This window comes from Dromiciops gliroides, chromosome 2, assembly GCF_019393635.1.
Source record: "Dromiciops gliroides isolate mDroGli1 chromosome 2, mDroGli1.pri, whole genome shotgun sequence".
Classification (NCBI taxonomy): Eukaryota; Metazoa; Chordata; class Mammalia; order Microbiotheria; family Microbiotheriidae; genus Dromiciops; species Dromiciops gliroides.
The window spans coordinates 416,818,269-416,839,956 of NC_057862.1; the positions used below are offsets into that span (position 1 = coordinate 416,818,269).

At 38.9% G+C, this 21,688-nt stretch overlaps 3 protein-coding genes across 5 annotated transcripts in view; 1 reads left to right on the plus strand and 2 right to left on the minus strand.

The window, feature by feature from the left end:
• CEP89 (centrosomal protein 89) overlaps nt 1-6,990 on the minus strand; it is a 186,408-nt gene extending 179,418 nt beyond the window's left edge. The window contains exons 1-2 of the mRNA XM_043986041.1: nt 6,826-6,990; nt 1,535-1,641 (exon numbers count right to left, since the gene is read on the minus strand). Coding sequence (XP_043841976.1) covers nt 1,535-1,641; nt 6,826-6,864 — 146 coding nt within the window. The 5' untranslated portion in view covers nt 6,865-6,990. The remainder of the gene's footprint in view (nt 1-1,534; nt 1,642-6,825) is intronic.
• A 251-nt stretch (nt 6,991-7,241) lies between these two features.
• FAAP24 (FA core complex associated protein 24) lies at nt 7,242-20,348 on the plus strand. The gene is made up of 5 exons (XM_043989665.1): nt 7,242-7,387; nt 15,404-15,547; nt 15,645-15,784; nt 16,346-16,498; nt 19,491-20,348. The coding sequence occupies exons 2-5, from the start codon at nt 15,439-15,441 to the stop codon at nt 19,737-19,739; spliced, it is 651 nt and encodes a 216-aa protein (XP_043845600.1). The 5' UTR covers nt 7,242-7,387; nt 15,404-15,438; the 3' UTR covers nt 19,740-20,348.
• The window catches only part of RHPN2 (rhophilin Rho GTPase binding protein 2), an 82,675-nt gene continuing 81,328 nt past the window's right edge, over nt 20,342-21,688 (minus strand). For all 3 annotated transcript variants that reach the window (XM_043989662.1, XM_043989663.1, XM_043989664.1), the window contains one exon: nt 20,342-21,651. In XM_043989662.1, coding sequence (XP_043845597.1) covers nt 21,394-21,651 — 258 coding nt within the window. In that variant the 3' untranslated portion in view covers nt 20,342-21,393. The remainder of the gene's footprint in view (nt 21,652-21,688) is intronic.

The window sequence follows — 21,688 nt, forward strand, 5'->3', positions numbered from 1 at the left end:
AGAAACATCTTAAACTCAATGTGGGGCAGCTAGGTGGCTCAGTGGATAAAGCACCGGTCCTGGATTCAGAAGGACTTGAGTTCAAATCCGACCTCAGACACCTGACACTAGCTGTGTGACTTTGGGCAAGTCACTTAACCCTCATTGCCCCACAAAAATAATAATCATAATAATAATAAACTCAATGTGTCCAAAATGGAACTCATTATCTTTCCCTCTCTACCCCTCCCTTCTTCCCAACTTGCCTATTACTGTCAAGGACATTGGCATCATCCCAGTTACCCAGACTCACAACCTAGGTATTGCTGGAAAACCCAGGAGGGCTCGGTCACCCCTCTGACTGAGTTCCCCCCTCCCTATGCTTGGGCCATGGTCACTGAGGCAGCAAATCTCCTAGGAGACTTTGTGGTCAAGGCTTGAATTCCAGAAACAATGCTTGGCCAGTCTCCCAGGGGTCTGAGAGACTCAGCTGTGCAAACCCCACTCTGCCTAGGCCTAGAACAAGTTCTGACAGGTCAAGGCTGAAAGGTTGAAAAATTACTCTTATTCTCTCAGAATTATTCTTACAGAGACTTTATTTGATTTTTTTGTGGTTTTCTGCTATAAATACTGGGCTATCCTGAATAATAAATTGCACAGAGTTTCACACATAATGTGGTGCTGATGAATCAATGATTAATCATCTCTGATCCTCAACCTCCATCAAGAGAATTGAGCCCGTGACCCTGACAGGTATCATCTTCAATTCTGCATACTCTCTCACCAATCCTCCATAGCCAACTTGTTTACAAGGCTGTCAATTTTACCTTCATAACACCTCTGGTTCATAACATCTTTCCTCAGGCACTGTTGCCACCTTAGCAATGCCTTCATTATTTAATGCCTGAACTACTGCAAGGGCCTACTGGCTAGTCCTCCTTCCTCTCCCTATTCCAGCCACTAAGCTATCAAACTGATCTTCCTATAAAATGGAGGTATGACTTACGTTACCCATCTACCCCCACTCTCCCATTCAATAAACCCCAGTAGCTTCTGATCTCATACAAGATCAAATATAAAATCCTCTGTTTGGCTTTTAATGGCTTCATAACCTGTCCTCCCCCCCCTTTCCAGTCTTCATTCTTCTTACTATCCTCTCTAGTGATGCGGGTCTCACTGATGTTCCTTACACAAGATACTCCATCTCCCAACTAGGCTGTCCCTCCTCACCTCTGTTTCTTAGGTTCCCTAGGTTACTTCAAATCTCAGCTAAAATACCAATTTCTATAAGAAACCTTTCCCGATTCCTTTTAATTCTGATGCTTTCCCCTTGTTATCTCCAGTTGAACCTGTATATGTTTTATTTGCACACAGTTGTCTGTATGTTGTCTCCTCCTTTACATTACAAACTCCTTGACAGCAGAGATTGTTTATTGCCTTTCTTTGTATCTCTAGTGTTCAGGACAGTGCACAGCACATAGTAGACATATAATAAATATTTTTTACTTGACTGGGTAACACTGCATGACAGAGTTAAAACAAAATTTAACCTTACCTAGGTCTTTCTGGAGAAGGATCTGGACTACGAGGTGGGGGTGTTCGAGGAACTGCTGGTCTAGGTGCTATAGTAGCTGCAGGGACGAGGCCATGAATTATATGTTTCTAGACAAATGAAAAATATAAAGTAGTCAATGACTTTGAAGAACATAATTTCCTAATTCATAAAGTTAGTAAAATAAACTCACATAGTGAGGATGCCAACTTAACATTTGGTTTGCCATACATTTAGAGAGCCAAGAAAGAAATTTTAAAAACCCACTCAATTATCTATATGTAAATCAGCTACAGCAAATGTTTAAGTTCAGACCAGCCTCAGTCACCTAGCATATGTCCTAGTCATTTCTCCCAAATATCAATCAGTGTATGCTCAGAGAATGTATTTGAACACTAAGCTAAAGTTAAAGGAAGAAAGAGGAGAGAAGATGAGAGGAATTAAGATTGCTGGGGAAAATCTCAACAATCTCAGATATGCAGATGATACCACTCTGGGACAGAAAGTGAAGAAAAATTAAGAAGCCTCTTTGGGGGGCAGGCGCAACTGGGGTTAAGTAACTTGCCCAGGGGCACACAGCTGGTAAATGTCTGAGGCCAGATTTTAACTCCAACCCTCCTGACTCAAGAGCCAGTACTAAGTCTCTTGATGAGGGTGAAAGAGGAGAGCTGGCTTGAAGCTTAACAGAAAAAAACAAAACAAAAAACTAAGATCTTGGCAACTCATCTCATCACTTCCAGGCAAAGAGAGGGAAAAGAAATGGAAGCAGTATCATATTTTTTATTCTTGGGCTCAAAGAATACCACAGACAGCAATTGTGGCCATAAAATTAAAAGATACTTGCAGGGGGTGAATCCAAGATGGCAGAGAAAAGGCAGGATTTCCCTCAGGTCTTCCAAATTCCCCTCCAAACAACTTTAAATAAAGCCTTAAAACAAAATCTGGAACAGCAAAACCCACAAAAGGTCAGGGGGAAACAATTTTCCAGACCAAGACAACTTAGAAGGTCAGCAGAAAAGGTCTGTTGCACTGAAGTGAGAGTAGTGACCAGTCCAGCCCAGGCTGTGCCTGATCAGACCAGACTCCATCAAACCAGCAGCAGGCTTTATGGGCAACCAAATCAGTGGCAGCAGATTCTGAAGCTCTCAACCCACAGATAGTAAGGGGGTGGGACAACTAGTCTGATGGAGATCACAAGGGTCCCTTTACTGGCACTGGGGGCAGGATGATGTTACCATACTAAAATCCTGGTACCAGTCCTGAGTCGCTGTCCCAGAGCACTAACAAACCAACATTTGTGGGCACAGGAGAGCAGAGACCTTGGTCACTGTTCCAGGGCTGAAAAGAATACTTGTGGTCACTCAAAAGACCAGAGAACAGGCCAAGAGAGTAGTAAAAACACCTCTCTAAGAAAATCATACCACCTTAGAAGAATCCAAAGCTTATAGGTACCAAGAATTAGCTCTGAAAATAGCTACAGAAAAAAACAAAAACAAAAACCCAAATCTTGGGACAGTGCCCGCTCCACGCCAGAAGCAAAACCACACTTTACCATAGAGTTAAAAGTCAAGAAATAGGCTAGAAAAATGAGCAAACAAACAAACAAAAAAATCCTGATCATAGAAAGTCACTTTGGTTGACAGGGAAGGTCAAAAGACAAACTCAGAAGAAGACAACAAAGTCAAAACTCCTAGATCCAAAGCCTCAAAGAAAAATGCAAATTGGTCTCAAGCCCTGGAAGAACTCAAAAAGGATTTTTAAAATCACATAAGAGAGGTAAAGGAAATATTGGGAAAAGAAATGAGCGATACAAGAAAATCATTAAAAGAGAGTCAATGGGGGCAGCTAGGCGGCGCAGTGGATAAAGCACCAGCCCTGGATTCGTGAGAACTAGAGTTCAAATCTGGCCTCATAGACACTTGACACTTACCAGCTGTGTGACCCTGGGCAAGTCAGTTAACCCTTACTGCACCGCAATAAATTAAAAAAAAAAATTTTAAATAAAGAAGCAACCCTCCTTGTCCCATGCAAAAATAAATAAATAAAAGACAGTCAATAGCTTGGTAAAGGAGACACAAAAAATACCAAAGAAAATAACACCTTGAAAAAAGAATAAGCCAAATGGTAAATGAAATACAAAAATCCAATGAAGACAAGAAACGCTTAAAAAGCTGAATTGGGGCAGCAGCTAGGTAGGAAAGTGGACAAAGCACCGGCCCTGGATTCAGGAGGACCTGAGTTCAAATCTGGCCTCAGATACTTCACACTTATTAGCCGTGTGACCCTGGGCAAGTCAGTTAACCCTTACTGCACTGCAATAAATTTTAAAAAATTTAAAAATAAAAAAGCAGAATTGGCCACACAGAAAAAGAGGTACAAAAGCTCACTCAAAAAAATAATTCCTTAAAAATTAGAATTGGCAAGTGGACACTAATGACTCCATGAGACATCTAGAAACAATCAATCAAATAAAAAAATCTAAAGAATGAAAAAAATAGAGAAATGTGAAATCTCTCATTGAAAAAACAACTGACCTGGAAAATAGATCCAGGAGAGATCATTTAAGAATTATTGAACTATCTGAAAATCATAATCAAAAAAAGAGCCCAGATATCACCTTTTATGAAACTATCATAGAAAACTGCCCAAAAATGGAAATAAATCACCAATTACTTACTGAAAGAGATCCCAAAATGAAAACTCTCAGAAATAATATAGCCAAATTCCAGATCTCCCAGGACAAGCAGCCAGAATGAAACAATTCCAATGTCATGGAGCCACAGTCAGGATGAAAAAAGCTTCTATGTTAAAGGACCAGGAGCTTGGAATATGATATTCCAGAAGGCAAAGGAGCTAGGATTATAACCAAGAATCACCTACCCAGCAAAAATAAGTATAATCCTTCAGGGGAAAACAAAATCAGTATTCAATGAAATAACGGACTTTCAAGCATCCCTGATGAAAAGACCAGAGCTGAACAGAAAATATGAATTTCAAATGAAAGACTCGAGAAGCATAAAAAGATAAACATGAAAAAGAAGTAACTGCTTATATTCCTTCATGGGAAGATGATATTTATAACTCCTAAGAACTTTCTCATTATTAGAACAGTTAGAAGGAATATACATAGAGGGCACAGGTCTGAGTTGAATATGATGGGATGATTATCTAAAAAAATTAAGGGTTGAGAAAGAGGAATGCACCAGGAGGAAGAGAAAGGAAGAAGTAAAATGAGATAAATTTATCTCACATAAAAAAGGCAAAAAAAAAAAAAAAGCTTTTACAATGGAGGAGAAGATGGGAGAGGTGGGGGAGGCAGGGGAAGCACATGAACCTTATTCTCTTCAGAACTGGCTCAAAGAGGGAATAACATACACACTCAGCTGGGCATAGAAATCTATCTTATTCCACAGGAAAGTAGGAGGGAAAGGGCATAAGAAGCAGGGGGCTGACAGAAGGAGGGAAGGGTGGGAGTCAGAAGCAAAATACTTTTAAGGATGGACAGGGTGAAAGGAAAGAGAGTAGGATGAACAGAGGGGAAAGTAGGATGAAGGGAAATAAATACACTGTAATCATAACTATGAAAAAAATTTTGAAGCAAGTTTCTCTGATAAAGGCCTCATTTCTCAAACATCCAGAGAAGTAAGTCAAATTTGTAAGAATACAAATCATTCCCCAACTGATAAATGGAAGTTTTCAAGTGAAGTAATCAAAGCTATCTATGGTCATATGGAAAAATGCTCTAAATTACTAGTGATTAGAGAAATGTACATTAAAAGTACTCTGAACTACCACCCCATACCTATCAGATTGGCTAATATGACACACAAAAAAAGGAAATGATGAATGTGGAAAAACTGAGACACTAATGCAGTGTTAGTGGAGTTGTGAACTTATCTATCCATTCTGTAGAACAATATGAAACTATACTCAAAGGACTATAAAACCATGCATACCCTTTGACCCAGCAATACCACTTCTAGGTCTGTATCCCAAAGAGATAAAAATCAAAAAGGGAAAGGACCTATATAAACAAAAATATTTATAGTTGCTCTTTTAGAGATGGCAAAGAAGTGGAAATTGAGGGGATGCCCATCAATTAGGGAATGGCTGAACAAGCTGCAGAAGATAATTGTGATGGTCTATTGTGCTATAAGAAATGATGAGCAGGATGCTCTCAGAAATACTTAGAAAGACCATGAACTGACGCAGAACCAGGAGAACGTTGTACAAAGTAGCCGCAATTTTGTATGATGATCAACTATGAATGACTTAGCTATTCTCAGCAATACAATGATCCAAGACAATTCTGAAGGACTGAAAGGATAAATGCTACCAACAGAGAAAGAACTGATAAAGTCTGAATGTAGATTGAGATACACTTTAAAAAAAAAAACTTACTTTATTTTTCTTGTTTGGGATCTGCTTTCTTTTGCCACATGGCTAATATAGAAATATGTTTTGCATAACTGCACATATATAACCTATACCAAATTGCTTGCTTTCTCAACGGGGTGGGGGTGCCAAGGGAGGGATAGAGAGAGAATTAGGAAATCAAAATGTTTAAAAATGAATGTTTGGATAGAGCACCGGCCCTGGAGTCAGGAATACCTGAGTTCAAAGCCGAGCCTCAGACATTTGACACTTACTAGCTGTGTGACCCTTGGCAAGTCACAACCCCAACTGGGTGAAACGAAGCCAAGGTGAAGGGAGAAGGAAGAATAGATGAGGGAAGGTGGAAAGGAGTTGGGAGGATAAGAAGAGGAAATGGGGGAATAAGAAGGAGGAGGGGAAGATAAGGAGGGAGAGAAAAGGGGGAGGATAAGAAGGGAAAGGGCGTATAAGAAGGGGGAAAAGAGATAAAGCGAAGAGGGAGAGGATTAGGACTACCTGAGGGAGAGGCAGGAAAGAAGGGAGTAGGAAATGGGGAACAAGAAGTGGGGAAGAGAAAGAGAGGAAGAGAAGGATAAGAGACAAGAGAAGTTAAGAGGTGAAGGAGAGAATAAAAAAGAGAGGGAGGAAAAAGGAGAAGGGGAAGGGAGAGAAAGATACGAAGGGGGATGGAGAGGGATAAGAAGAGACAGGAGAGGATGAGAAGAGAGAGGGCAAGGGGAACAAAAAGGGGAGGCAAGGGAGGATAAAGAGAGAGCGAGAAGGTGGAGGATAAGAAGATGCGGGAGAGAATAAGTGGAGAGAACCAGGAGGAGGAGGAGGAGGAAGGGTTGCCGGAGCTCCCAAGTCCAGTCCCGGCCTCTACTTCCTAAGCCCTGCCCAACAGGTAGGAGAGTACTTACAAACTGGCTCCTACTGCCTCTCCGGAGGCCTAGAGGCATTTTCGTGGCGGGGGAAGAGGAGGGCTGGGCTAGGCTTGTTAACAATCACTCTCTCCCCCGAGGCCACGCGTTCTTTCGCCCAGCCCAAAGGCCTTCTTAACCAGCTGCTTTAGGACCACTGCTTTCGGATCTCCAAACGCTTCCCCTTCACTACGGAGCCCGCACCAAGGGCCCTCGGCATTGGCTCCCGCTTTCTCGCTGACCAATCAACGGCGGACTCACTGCTACGCCGGCCGGTCCTTGGCAACCGGAGGGACTCGTTCAAAGGTCCTGTGCGCCCCGCTCGGGCTACGAACCTTCGCCACTCGGCTTCCTATTGGCCAGTGCTGACGTCCGTCTTCCCTTGGACTGGGCGTTCTGGAGAAGGGAAGGGGAACTAGGAAGAAGGCGAGGGGAACGGTTGGATCTTACCTGCCGGGCATCTCGTCTCTGGTTGGCTAAACAGATTGGGAAACGCCAGACAGATCAGGAGGGGAGAACTTCACCCGGAGCAATTGATTTGGACTTAAACTCTTTCTCCTCGGTAAGGGTCCCTGCGGGCCATCCGGTTCTACTCATGCTGGGGCGGGAAGAAAGGGGGAAACTGAGGTGCCCCAAGGGGAGAAGCCAACCCCCTCTTCTGCTTCCCCGAGCCCTCAGGGCAGGAAGCTGAATTTTGCAAGGGACTATTTCTTTTCATTTCATTATATTTCTATTGCTTAACACAGTGGTAGACCTGTACTGGGACATCATATTTTTAAGGATTTATTACTTTATTATTATTATTAATTACTGTGACATTATTATTAAGCATTTATGCTTGTTGACTGACTCGCACAATCATGATAGCCGTTTTCCTTTTTCAATTATCTTATTTTCAGGGGGCAGCTAGGTGGCGCAGTGGATAAAGCACCAGCCCTGGATTCAGGAGGACCTGAGTTCAAATGCGGCCTCCGACACTTAACTAGTTGTGTAACCATGGGCAAGTCACTTAACCCACACTGCCCTACCAAAAGAAAAGAAAAAAAACCCAAAAGATCAATTATCTTATTTTCATTGATACCTTTTTTAAAAGAGGAGAGAGGGAGGCAGTTCAACAAAATTAACCAACATTTCAACCTCGTCTGCAGGTATAAGCAGTATTCCGCATTATGGTACCCCACTTTTGCAATGAAAAGAGAGAGGCATATTTTTTCAACTTTGCTCCAGGGGCTAGTGTCACTCACTAGACGGCATGCAATTTTGGGTTGCGCCCCTCCCCACCATTTATATTTTTGTAGTCATAGATAATATTTTCCTGGTTCTGGATGCTTTGCTCTGATTCACATCAGTCTTCAAATGCATATTCTTTTTTTTTTTTTTTTTTTTTTTTTGCGGGGCAATGGGGGTTAAGTGACTTGCCCAGGGTCACACAGCTAGTAAGTGTCAAGTGTCTGAGGCCGGATTTGAACTCAGGTCCTCCTGAATCCAGGGCCCGTGCTTAATCCACTGCGCCACCTAGCCGCCCCTCAAATGCATATTCTTAATACTCTTTTCGTTCAGCAGTCCATTTCATTCACATGCCACATTTTGTTTAGTTGTTCCCCAATAAATGGTCATATACTTTGTTTCCAATTATTTGCCTCTGGGGAAAAAAAAGCTATTAATATTTTGGTGTTATCTAGTACTTCTCTGTCTTTGATCTTTAGAGGCAGCTAGTTGGTTCAGTTGTTTAGAGTACTGGCCCTGAAGTTGGGAGGTCCGGAGTTCAAAATTCACATTTACTAGCTGTGTGACCCTAGGCAGGTCACTTAACCCCAATTGCCTTAAAAACATCCGGGACCAGGAGCAGCTAGGTGGCTCAGTGGATAAAGCACCAGCCCTGGATTCAGAAGGGCCTGAGTTCAAAAGACACTTGACACTTACTAGCTGTGTGACCCTGGGCAAGTCACTTAACCCTCATTGCCCCACAAAAACAAACAAACAAACATCTGGGGCTATCTGCAGTTGTCCTGATATATATCTTACCACTGGACCCAGATGGCTCTGGAGGAGTGAGGCTGGTGACTTTGCACAGCTCTCCCTCACTTAAATCCAATTCAATACAAGTCATGACATCACCCTGATGTCATGGTCCTCTTCAGAATGAAGGGCAAACAACAGTCTTTTACCTTGTTAAAATATATGCCAAGCAGTTAAATCAAATCACAGTTGCACCAGTAGTGTATCGGTATGACTCTTTCTAGAGTCCTTCCAGCATTGACAATTCCCATGTTTTGTGATCTTTGCCTGTTTGCTGGGTGTGAGAAGAAACCTTAGTTATTTGATTTGCATTTCTCTTACTGCTCTGAGAAGTCTTTCATATGGTTGTTAGTAGATTGAAGTTGTTCTTTTGAGAAGTGTTTCTTCATATCCTTTAACCATTCATGACAGCTGTTTCATATGGAAGGATTGCTCTAGTTCTGTTTGGTTCTCAATCAGTCATTGATTAAAATCAAGCTTTTACTAAGTGTCTGTCGTATGCCAGGCACTGTACAGAGACAACCCTCGGTAAACAAAGTTGAAGAAGCAGGCATATTTTGTCTCCATGTAAGAATTAGTTGTCCAACAGTATAACAAACTGGCCCAAGATGTAGTGGGGTTTCCCATCACTAAAGGTCTTCATATAAAGAAAGGCTGGATATTACTGCACAGGATTCCAGTTTAGCTAAGTATTAAATTCAATTACCTATAAGGTTCCTTCGGACTTTGAGATTCTGTAACACCGTGGAAAAAGTTGATAAATTATTATCAGACCTTGGCCTAGGAGTTGGGATCTGGGTTCATGCCCTTGACTCTGCTATTGACTAAGTCTGTGACTAAATGCATATTATTTAACCTATATGGGTCGCAGTTTCCTCATTTGTAAAATGAGGGGGTTAGACTAGATCGTCTCTAAGGATCCTTCAAAGTCTAAATGTCTTTTAGGTATCTATGAGGTAAAGTTTAAGAGACTGTGGAAGTGGTGCCTGTAGGGAGGCCAGACCCCATGGAAAAAGTGTCCAACACACAGGAAGCATATAAATGGGGGAGAGGGGATGGAGAAGGCAGAATTAATGAAGACTTCCTACTTTAAGGAGGTATGTTAAAAGCAGAGCTTTGAAGACATACAGCTGGGCTGGGAAATGACAGTGTCCCGGCAAAGAGGATATCAGTTGTGAAAGTATGGACTTTAGGGACAGCTAGGTGGCGTAGTGGATAAAGCACCGGCCCAGGATTCAGGAGTACCTGAGTCCAAATCCAGCCTCAGACACTTGACACTTACTAGCTGTGTGACCCTGGGCAAGTCACTTAACCCCCATTGCCTCACTTAAAAAAAAAAAAGTATGGACTTTATTGGGGAGGATGGGGGTTCGTTTTGAAAAATGTGACCATTCAGGAATATCTTATGTCTTTCTTCTGGGGAAAGGTTTTAGAAACACAAGAGTGTTTAAAATCTCATACATAGGGGGCGGCTAGGTGGCGCAGTGGATAAAGCACCGGCCCTGGATTCAGGAGTACCTGCGTTCAAATCCGGCTTCAGACACTTACTAGCTGTGTGACCCTGGGCAAGTCACTTAACCTCCATTGCCCCCCCCAAAAAAAATCTCATACATAAAGAAGTCAAATCATAAAGATATTTGAGAGGGCCATTTTCCTACAAAAAGAGCATAAAGAATAGATAGAAACACCAAACCAAACAACTTAAACACAAAATTTTAAAAATAAATCAGCATGGGGAAGCTAGGTGGCACAGTGGATAGCACACCAGCCCTGGATTCAGGAGGACCTGAGTTCAAATATGACTTCAGACACTTGACACTTACTAGCTGTGTGACCCTGGGCAAGTCACTTAAGCCCAATTGCCTCACCAAAAATACCCCAAAAAAACAAAAATAAGTCAGCATCCCAGTACAGTTCAACATGTTGAGGACAATGAAATTGACAAAGAACTAATAAAGATGGAGAACCAATAAAGAAGGGAAAAGAAACTGAAAAGTTTTTGGTAGATGTCTTTGGTGGAGCATTTAAATAAAGCAGGAATTGGCAATGCTAAGAAAATCACAAGATCTAGTGAAGAGCTTGAAAAAAGGAAAGAACTAAGAGCTACAAAAAAATTGGGGAGGAATTAATAAAGATGATGGCCAACCGAGAATTTTCTTTTCTTTTTTTTTTTTTTAAACTGAACTGTTGCAAACTGGTTTGCAGTTTTGTCTAAGAGACTTGCCTAGAGCAGGAAGGGGTTAAGGTATTTTCTCAGGTCACACAGTTAAGATGTTGTAGAGGTAGGGGGCAGCTAGGTTGGCGCAGTGGATAGAGCACCAGCCCTGGATTCAGGAGGACCTGAGTACAAATTTGGCCTCAGGCACTTGACACTTACTAACTGTGTGACCCTGGGCAAGTCACTTAACCCTCATTGCCCCACAAAAGAAAAGAAAAGAAAAGAAAAAAGATGTTGTAGAGGTAAAACTTGAGCACAGATCTTTCTGACTTCAAAGCTAACTCTGGACATCATACCAGGCTGTCTCTATATATATTAAGATAAAATCATAAAAATCCCTCCAGAACAATCCATTGAAGTATCAAACAGAAAACTTATTAAAATGGAAAATAAAATTGCACATGACATAAACCAGCTGGAAATATAAGAGCTAGGAAAAATATCACTAAACTCTAAGCTATCAAAAACCGCAACTGTGTATGAAGTAATGAAAAATGAAAAAAAAAGAATATACATAATTACTACAACAATATAAAGATAACACCAAAAGTCAACCAAACTCAAGGCAGAGAAAGTGAACAATGTTGTACCAAGTTTTTACAGTTAAAACACACCATTTTCTGGTAACAATTGGTAAACCACAAAAGTAGAAATTGATATATATTATCTATCAATCAAAATCACTCACTGTTAGGTAGTTTTAACCATCTTAGGGAAGTGTGCTTTGTGAGGCAGGGCATGTAGGTGTTTAGAAAGTGTTTATTTTGTCCAAAAAATATCCATTAAGGTTGGGGGTTTTTTTGGTGGGGCAATGAGGGTTAAGTGACTTGCCCAGGGTCACACAGCTAGTCAGTGTCAAGTGTCCGAAGCCAGATTTGAACTCAGGTCCTCCTGAATTCAGGCAGGGCCGGTGCTCTATCCACTGTGCCATCTAGCTGCCCCCATCCATTAAGTTTTAATACTTTGAAAAATTAGAAGAGAGTACCTTAAAAAAATTTTAAAAGAAGCAAATCATGAAATAAGCATTTATTAAATACCTATTATGTACCAGACCTTGTGCTAAGCATTTTACAAATATTATCTCTTTATATATCATAACCCTTTAACAGCTATTGTATAGATAAATTCTTCTTCTTTTTTTTGGTGAGGCAATTGGGGTTAAGTGACTTGCCCAGGGTCACACAGCCAGTAAGTGTTAAGTGTCTGAGGCCAGATTTGAACTCAGGTCCTCCTGACTCCAGGGCTGGTGCTCTATCCACTGCGCCATCTAGCTATCCCTATAGATAAATTCTTAACCAAAATTTTTTTCAAAAAGTTATTATATCCAGGTTAGGAAGAGAAGGGGTCAGATGGGGGAAGGGGAGAATACTTTGTATCAGACTTCTCCAGAAAGGATTTGGTATCCCATATATACAGACAACTAACAAATATTAGACCAAAAGCCAATCCCCAATAGATGAATGGCTAAAGGATATGAATAATTCTCAAAAGAACTGCAAATCATTAATTGCTATATAAAAATGTTCTAAATCACTAAAAAAAAAAAGTGCAAATCAAAACAATCCTGAGGTTTCACCTCACACCTAGTAAATTGGCAAAGAGGACAAAATGTGGCAATAGTCAAAGCTAGAGGAATTATGGAAAGACAGACACACATGCATTGTTGATGAGGCTGTACTACAACACTCTGGAAAGCACTTTGGAATTAGGTAAATAAAGTGACTAAAATGCTCATACCCTTTGACCCAGAGATTCCACTGCTAGGCATATATAAACCCAAGGAGGTCAGTGACAAAAAGAAAAGCACCATGTACACTATAATATTTATAGTAGCACATTTTGTGGTAGCAAAGAACTGGAAACAAAGTACATAATCATGAATTTGAATTAGGGAATGGCTGAACAATTATGGTACTTGTTGTACTTGTAATAGAATATTACTGGGGGCAAGTGGGCCCTAAATTCAGGCGGACCTGAGTTCAAATCCAGTCTCAGACACTTGACAACTACTAGCTGTGTGACCCTGGGCAAGTCACTTAACCCTCATTGCCCCCCCAAAAAAAATTTTTTTAATTAATAGAATATTACCGTACTGCAAGAAATGATCAATACAGAGAGTATGGAAAAACTTACATGAGATAATGCAAGATGAAATAAGCAGAACCAATCAATCAATAAACTTTAAGTGCCTACTGTGTGCCAGGCACTGTGCTAAGCACTGAAGATTAAAAAAAAAAAAGCAGCAAAAGACAGTCCCATGCCCTCAAAGAGTTCACAGTCTCATAGGAGAGACAAGGAAACAAATATGTACAAACATCCGGAATGAGGATGGTATTGCTTTTTATAGTAATAGAAAAGATGGTGGGGTACAGGGAAAGTTTAGGGGGAAATATAATGAATTGTTTGGGACATGTTTAATTTTAGATGTCTTTGTTGTGTGTTTCTGTTGTGTTCAACTCTGTGCCCCATTTGGGGTTTTCTTGGCAAAGATAATGGAGTGGTTTGCCATTTCCTTCTGCAATTCATTTTACAGATGAGGAACTGAGGCAAATAGGGTTAAGTGACTTGCCCAGGGTCACATAGCTAGTGTCTAAGGTCAGATTTGAACTCATTTCTTCCTGACTCCAGGCCCTAGCTGTCCTAATTCAAGATATTTCTGAAAAGCAGTTGAAGAAGTGAGAATTAGAGGTTAGCTGTGAGGTTAGGATTAGATACATAGATTTGAGAATCATCAGTATAGAGATGGTAATTAAATCCATGAGAGTTGATGAGATCACCAAGTAAAGTAGGAAAGAGGGAGGAAAGAGCCAGGACAGAGCCCTAGAGGAAGATCCATCAAAAGAGACTGAGGATGGGGCGGCTAGGTGGCACAGTGGATAAAGCACCAGTCCTGGAGTCAGGAGTACCACTTAACACTTACTAGCTGTGTGACCCTGGGCAAGTCACTTAACCCCAATTGCCTCACTAAAAAAAAAAAAAAAAAGACTGAAGAGTGGTCAAATAGATAATAAGACAACCAGGTAAACAATATACATAATGACAACAATGTAAATGAAAAGAACAGCCACCACAAAATAATTTTTCAAATGAATTTTTCAAAGTGACAATATTTTTATATGAAATTTTTAATATTTTTTCAATTACATCTAAGAACAATTTTTTTTAACATTCATTTAAAAAAATGTTTTACATTCCAAATTCTCACCCTCCCTCTACTCATCCCTCATTGAGAAAGCAAACAAATATATTAACCATGTTGCCCGAGAAAACACAGACCAAAAACAAAAAAAATAAAGTGGGAGGTTTTTGGTCTTGGGTGGGGGCAGTTCCTTAAGTATTTCTTGATCTGCTTTCAAACTTTATCAGTTTTTTCTCTAGAGGTGGGCAGCATTTTTCATCATAAATTCTTCAGAATCATCTTAGATCATTGTTTTCTGAGAATGGCTAAGTCATTCATGGTTAATCATCATACAATATTACTGTTACTTTGTACAATGTTCTCCTGGTTCTGCTCACTTCACTTTGCCTAAGTTACGTTAAATCTTTCCAGGTTTTTCTGTAAACAACCTACTCATCATTTCTTATAGCACAGTAGTACTTCATCACAATCATCTACCACATGTTTAACCATTCCCCAATTGATGGGCATCCCCTCAATTTCCACTTCTTTGCCACCTCTAAAAGAGCATCTATAAATATTTTTGTTCATATAGGTCCTTTTCCTTTTTTATTTTTATCTCTTTGGAATGCAAACCTAGAAGTGATATTAAAAGGGTATGCATGGTTTTATTAGCCCTTTTGGCCATAGTTTCAAATTGCTGTCCAGAATGGTTAAATCAGTTCACAACTCCACCAACACTGCATTAATGTCCCAATTGTTCCACATCCACTCCAACAAATAACAATCTTGATTCCAGAAGAGAGATGAGAAAACATGTCCCCCTACTTCTTTGCAGAGGTCCATGGATATGAAACATTGCATATCATCATATTTTTCATTGTATTTTTTATTTTTCCTTTTTTTTTTTAAGTGAGGCAATTGGGGTTAAGTGACATGCCCAGGGTCACACAACTAGTAAGTGTTAAGTGTCTGAGGCCGGATTTGAACTCAGGTACTCCTGACTCCAGGGCCGGTGCTCTATCCACTGCGCCACCTAGCTGCCCCTCTATTTTTCCTTTTTAAAAAACATTCCTTGTTAAAGGGAAAGGGAGAGGAATACTAGGGAAAATTTAGGTGATATAAAAGCTAACATCAGTAAAAATATATTTTTAAAAATATTTTCATGCTTTAAATGTGAAGCCAATGATTGGCTTGTCATACGAATACAATTTTTCTTTTAGTAAACCAACACCATCGCTGTATAATCAGAATATTGATGGAGAAAGAAACCACATTTTCTAGTACAGGCCTTATACATGTTCCTTTTGGACACATTGTTGGATGTGAGAAATGGCGAGGGTCTCAGTTAGCCCAAGAAATGCAAGGTTAGTATGTAAACTTTTTTTTCTGCTTAGCACCAAGTTTCTTCCTGTGTACTTTAATTTATGATGATATAGAAATCATTCTCTTGTCTATTTTCAGGGAAGATTAAGCTTGTCTTTGAGGAAGACTTGACACTAGTGGATTTTCTCCTTTCTAATAGATTCTGTATTCTTTATATTACTGAAGCAGATCTGGTGGCAGGAAACTGCTATAAAAAAAGAATTGTTCGACTTAGAAATGTAAGTAATAAGCAAATGAAAAATGAGAATTCACTTGTTCCTGCCCTTCTTAGAATTGGCTTTAATATATATGTTCAGTAGACGTGGATCAAGTATATACTATGTTATAGAAACAAATATGGACTAAAATATCATCCCTGCTGTCAAGGTATTTACAGTCTAGTAGCAGGATGGACCTCTATCCAAATGTAATACAAGTTAGAATATAAGTGTATAAAGGATTTATCAACAAAATACTGTGAAAAATTGAGAGGAATAAGTCTTGAAAGCCAAGTGGGATTGAAGCAGACAAACATTAAGGATGAGTACATCCTAAGTGTAGAAAAAGAAGCAAAGCATCAGGAGAGCTTCTGAGATAGGAAAGTGATTATTTATTTGCAAAACTTGTTAATAATTTTAGATTCCTTAAAATTGCTAAAGATTCCAAATATATGTACTATCGCATCATTCCTCTGCAATTCCAGTGAGTGATAAGATCTTTCTTAGACTTTTTAAAGTTGTTATAATTTTATTGCATAATAAAGGTATCTTCATTATATCAGTTATTTTTCTTTATTGAAGGCCAGTAATGTTCATGGGATTGTAATAGTTGAAAAAACACAGATGAGTGAACAGTACTTCACAGCAGTACAGAAATTCGTTGTGCTGGAACTTGGAATGGCATTGCTTCCGGTGTCCAGCCAAATGGAAGCATCCCAGCTTATTATCCAACTGGTAAGCACATAATCACGCTGATGAGCTTTTCTGACTTTTTAAAAAAGAAATTGTTTTAAGACCTAAGAGGTGCTCTCATTACAATATCCACATTTACTTTGATCTAGTGAACAACATCTAAAATCCACTTAATACCATTCCATGAATTAGCTAGAAAGATCTATTTGGAAAATCCACGGTCAGAATTTCCTTCAATAACCTGAACTTGACACATTTTTCAACCTTACATACAAGTGAATGACCAATTTTAAAGTATAATTTCCCCATTATCATGAAATTTAGCTGTCAGTTAACTATATATCTAAAAATATTTGACTCTTTAGTCAGTGAGTTAACTGTTCTATATACTTAAAACTAGACAGACTACCAATTTTATAGCATATTTGTCATATGAAATCTTTGATTCTTAGACTATATGCATATATCCACGATTCACATTTCTATCCTGTAGAAGTTTGCAGTATTTTTCAAAAAAAAAATTCTCGCCATAATCTGATGCTTTCAACAGCATAGAAACCTCTGATCCTCCAAGTATCAACATCTTCAGCCTCACTTGCCTTTAAGCTCTGCCATCCTCTTCTGCTACCTAAGGAGCTTAATTAGAACTAGGAGGGGAAAGTTGCCTTAAGGTGACAGTGAGTTGCCATCTTGAATAAACCCCACCCGAGGTATGGTCTACACTGGCAAACTAAATTTGAGGGTTCTCAAGTTTTGTTTAACCAGGAAAATGAAAACCAGTAATACTCAAAGAAAGTAAAATGAAGACTTGAGAATATCATAGTAAAGTAATTTAGAGGTGTTTGTCACTCTGCTTTAATTCATTTTATTCTGTCATAATAATTCCCAGACTCAGATGTCATTCTGGAGACAGGGGAGAACTCTCCTTTTATGATAACACTTGCATACCATGTTCAGTCAGAAATACTATGTGAAGCATCTTTTGCAAAGGGAGTTCAGATTCACCTTGACTAATGATAGTATGAAACAAAATTTTACTCGAAAAATTAGACTATTGTCTTCTCAAACTAAGATACTGATGGTTTTCACAATATAAAAAAGTTCTTATTAAAACAAAGGCATTTTTTTCTTAAAGATTCCAAAATTAAATTAATTTCGACAAATATTTTATAAGTACCTGCTACATGCAAGTTAGACTCTAGTTCTAGACAAATATGATATGCCATTCTTTAGCCTGAAGGGACTGATACTCTACTAGGAAAATATGGCATATACACAAGTAAGTATAATACAAGGTAGAATGTGATAGGTAGCAAAGACAAGACCCAAATGCTTTAGGGAAATTTGAAGGGGGAAAGAACATTTCCTTTTTGGGTACTTTGGGGGAGGCAGAGAAATGAACAGGGAATGATGTGGTTCCTCAACCAGGCTTTAAAAGAAGAGAATTATAAAGAGCCTCTAGGGGCAGCTCGGTGGCACAGTGGATAAAGCACCGGCCCTAGATTCAGGAGTACCTGAGTTCAAATCTGACCTCAGACACTTGACACTTACTAGCTGTGTGACCCTGGGCATGTCACTTAACCCCTCATTGCCTTGCAAAAAAAAAAGAATAAAGAGCCTCTCAATTCACAGAGGCTTCATGGGGCGTGCATGCTGAGTTCAGGGAACAGCTAGTCTAGTTTGACTGAAACAGGGAGGGGAAATAGTATGAAAAAAGTCTAGAAAAGGAGGTTAAAGCCAAATTGTGAAGGGCTTTAAGGGCCAGAATAAGGAGTTGATATTTTCCATATTGGTGATTTGGTTATACCTATGGCTTAAGAACATTTTAACAGTAGAAGGAGGATTAGAAATCATAAGACTAGGGGCTAGGACACCAATCAAAAGGATATCATCGGGGGCAGCTAGGTGGCACAGTGGACAAGGCACTGGATTCAGGGAGACCTGAGTTCAAATCCTGCCTCAGACACTTGATACTTACTAGCTGTGTGACCTTGGGCAAGTCACTTAACCCTCATTGCCCTGCCCTCCCCCCCAATATAATCTAATTCCAAAGGATTCATGATGGAAAATGCTCTCCACATTCAGAAAAAAGAACTGTGGAATCTGGATGCAGATTTAACCATACTGTTTCTACCCTTTTTTTTCTTTTTTGAGGTTTTTCCCTTTTGTTCTGATTCTTCTTTCACAACATGACTAATACAGAAATATGTTTAATGTGATTGTACATATATAACCTATATATCAGATTGCTTGCTATCTTGGGGAGGGGATAGGGAAGGGAGGAGGGAGAAAAAATCAGAACTGGAAATCTTATAAAAATAAATGTTGAAAACTATCTCTACATGTAACTGGAAAACAATAAAATACTTTTATGATCTCTTTTTTTTTTTAAAGGGTATCATCATAGTCCAGGCAAGAAGAATAAGGGGCTTAAATAGGGTAGTAGTAGTGGAAGTAGAGAAAGGGGAATGAATGCCAGAGATGTCATGGATATGGAATCAAAAGGACTTAGCAACTGACTCTGAGGATTCAAGCCTAATTAATAGAGACGTTGGTGGAAAATTAGAAGGTTGGTGGGGGAAGAGGGGGAAATGAGCAGTTCATTTCTGGACTTGAGTTTGAAGTAGCAGGGGGAACATCTAGTTAGAGATGTCCAACATATAATTAGAGATGCGGAACTAAAGTTCAAAGGAAAGAGAGGAACTAGATATATAGAGTTAGGAATCAGTGGTGTGGAGGTAACACTTGACTGTAGGAGCATGTGAAATCACCAAGGGAGAGAGTGAGTAGAGCAGAGAGGACCAAGGACAGCCTTGGGGAAAAGCTATATTTAAGAAAAAACAATAAAAGAACTGTTAGAGAATGGTGTCTGAAAAACGAAGAGAGGGAAAAGTGGCCACAAGGCAGAGGATCAAGGTGGATCCTGATGTCAGAGTAAAACTTTTACTAATTTTAAATTAGGACTTAACAGGAAAATTAAGTTTCTTTTAAGTGAAATGAGCTCAGATTCCTTTCTTCCTTTCTTCAATTTTAGGTCCATGAACAAACCAAAGAGCGCAATAGGAATCCTTTTCTTAAAAAGAAAAGCTGCCAGCTCTCTGAATCATCAGTACTTCAAACAGTACAGCAGATACCAGGAGTTGGAAAGGTGATGGCCATGCTTCTGCTGCAGGAGTTTGAAAGTATTCAAAAACTATGTAGTGCATCTATTCAAGAACTTGAACAAGTAGTTGGACATACACTAGCAGAAAAAATGCATACGTTCTTTACCCAGGCAAGGTGACGGCATAATCCTACAATACTTGTTTGTCCTCCAGCATCACCAAATCTCAGATTGTGCTTTTTTTTACCTATGTTGACACCAGAGAATTTACTTTTTCATCTTGTATCAAGTATTGAAAGAAAAGATCAACTGAGAACCATAATCTCTACACTCATGTTTTAATCAAAACTAGCTAAACAGGCAGTGCTGCTCTTTGACCACTTGTCTAATGATGTTTTTCTGATTCTTAGGATGATCAAAACTTGAATGCAATATATCTTATTCTTTCAAAATTTACATCAGTTTCAATTTTTTAAAATAATTAAAGTTTAAAGGAAATTCTTAAGTAATGATAGGACCTTGACTGTAACATCAACTTTCTTGGACTTCATCTGACATTTCAGATGGTTGTTAAAGTCAGAAGCTATAGTTGGTGAAATGTTATGTATCACAGATGTACTGAGGTATTATAATGTGGCTGGTCTTCAGTTCTGGTCAATGTAACTGAGGATTAAAGGACTACAACTTAAATCTTTTGGTGCCTTATGATAATAAGCATTTCAGTCAAGGTTAAACATCTAAATAAATCTTGAAAGGAAAAAAAAATTGAAGAGAAGAAAAGATAGATTTATAGTTATTTATTTAAATACATAAGCGTCTACAAATGTAATGCTAAAGGCACTGTTTTGGATACATTTTCACAGTGCTCCCTTAGGACTTTTATGATTATGATGAAAATAAAACTTGGAAACTCCTGTTAAAGGTATTAATGGTATGTTTAGTGATTCATACTAAGTTTTTTAGGGTTTTTTTAATTATTCAGGAACATCGCAAAAATATGTCATTACTTAGAACACATTTGGATTTTAAAAGTCATAGAGCTTTAAACTTTAGTCATATATATTTATTGCAAAGAAAAGTTATAACAGGCTTTTTTTTTTAGCCAGAGGCTTATTCAAGGTGCATTTATGCACTTTCCTACTTTAAACAAAATGGAAAATGTTTTGAGTATCAAACAGTATAATATCTACCCTGTAGATGGCACTTTTATCTAACACTAGTGTGTTAGCAATGTGAAAATTATTTTTAAACAATATGTAAAGTCAAAGCTGGTTCTAAATAGTCTCTGTTGTTAAAAGTATTAATCATGAAATTTGGCACTAGATTGTATCTAGAACCTGTAACTGCTATAAAGGTATGCAGATTTGACATTTATTTTGTACAGCAATCAAAATAAAACTAGTCATTGAGTATGCAGAACTATTTTTGATAACAGTAATTCAAATCCACTACTGTAGTCTGGATACTAGCTGCCATGTTGTATAGCATTGGCTTGAATTAAAAATTAAAGAATTTCTTTTTTTCAAATTCTACATCTATTACATAGTGAAATTCATTTAAAACTGATACATGAACAAGTAATAAAATTAGTCGTGAAGACTATCCTTCATGTTTTCAACACTACTCTATATACAGTACTAAATGTAATAAATAACTTGTAGCAATACACTAACACGCTTCAAATCCAGTTTCGGCACTTTTGTGTAGGATACAAATGCCACATGCAAGTTTCAAATCTAAGAAAATAGGTTTTAAATATATTAATAAATTTCACATTATGGCACATAAATTGAAAGCTACTCAGCATTTAGAAATAGCTTCATTTGCTGAAATGTTAATACAGTGAACTTTCTGTATTGAGAAGACCAAAAGGAGAAGGAAGTTTCTTCTTGATCTGGGGTCTTGCCACCCCAACTGAAGGGAGACAGAGAGTACTAGCTGACTTCTGTCTGTTTTTGTTGGTTCCCCAACTCAAAAAAGACAGTTTTTTGGAGATCTTTTTGCTTTTGTCGATTTTATCATCTTCGATGGCTAAGCAGATCATAGAGTATGTTTTCTGCATTCCCACAGAGTAGGTAGCACACTTATTATGCTGCATAAAACAGAAAAGGAAAAAAGTCATCCATGAG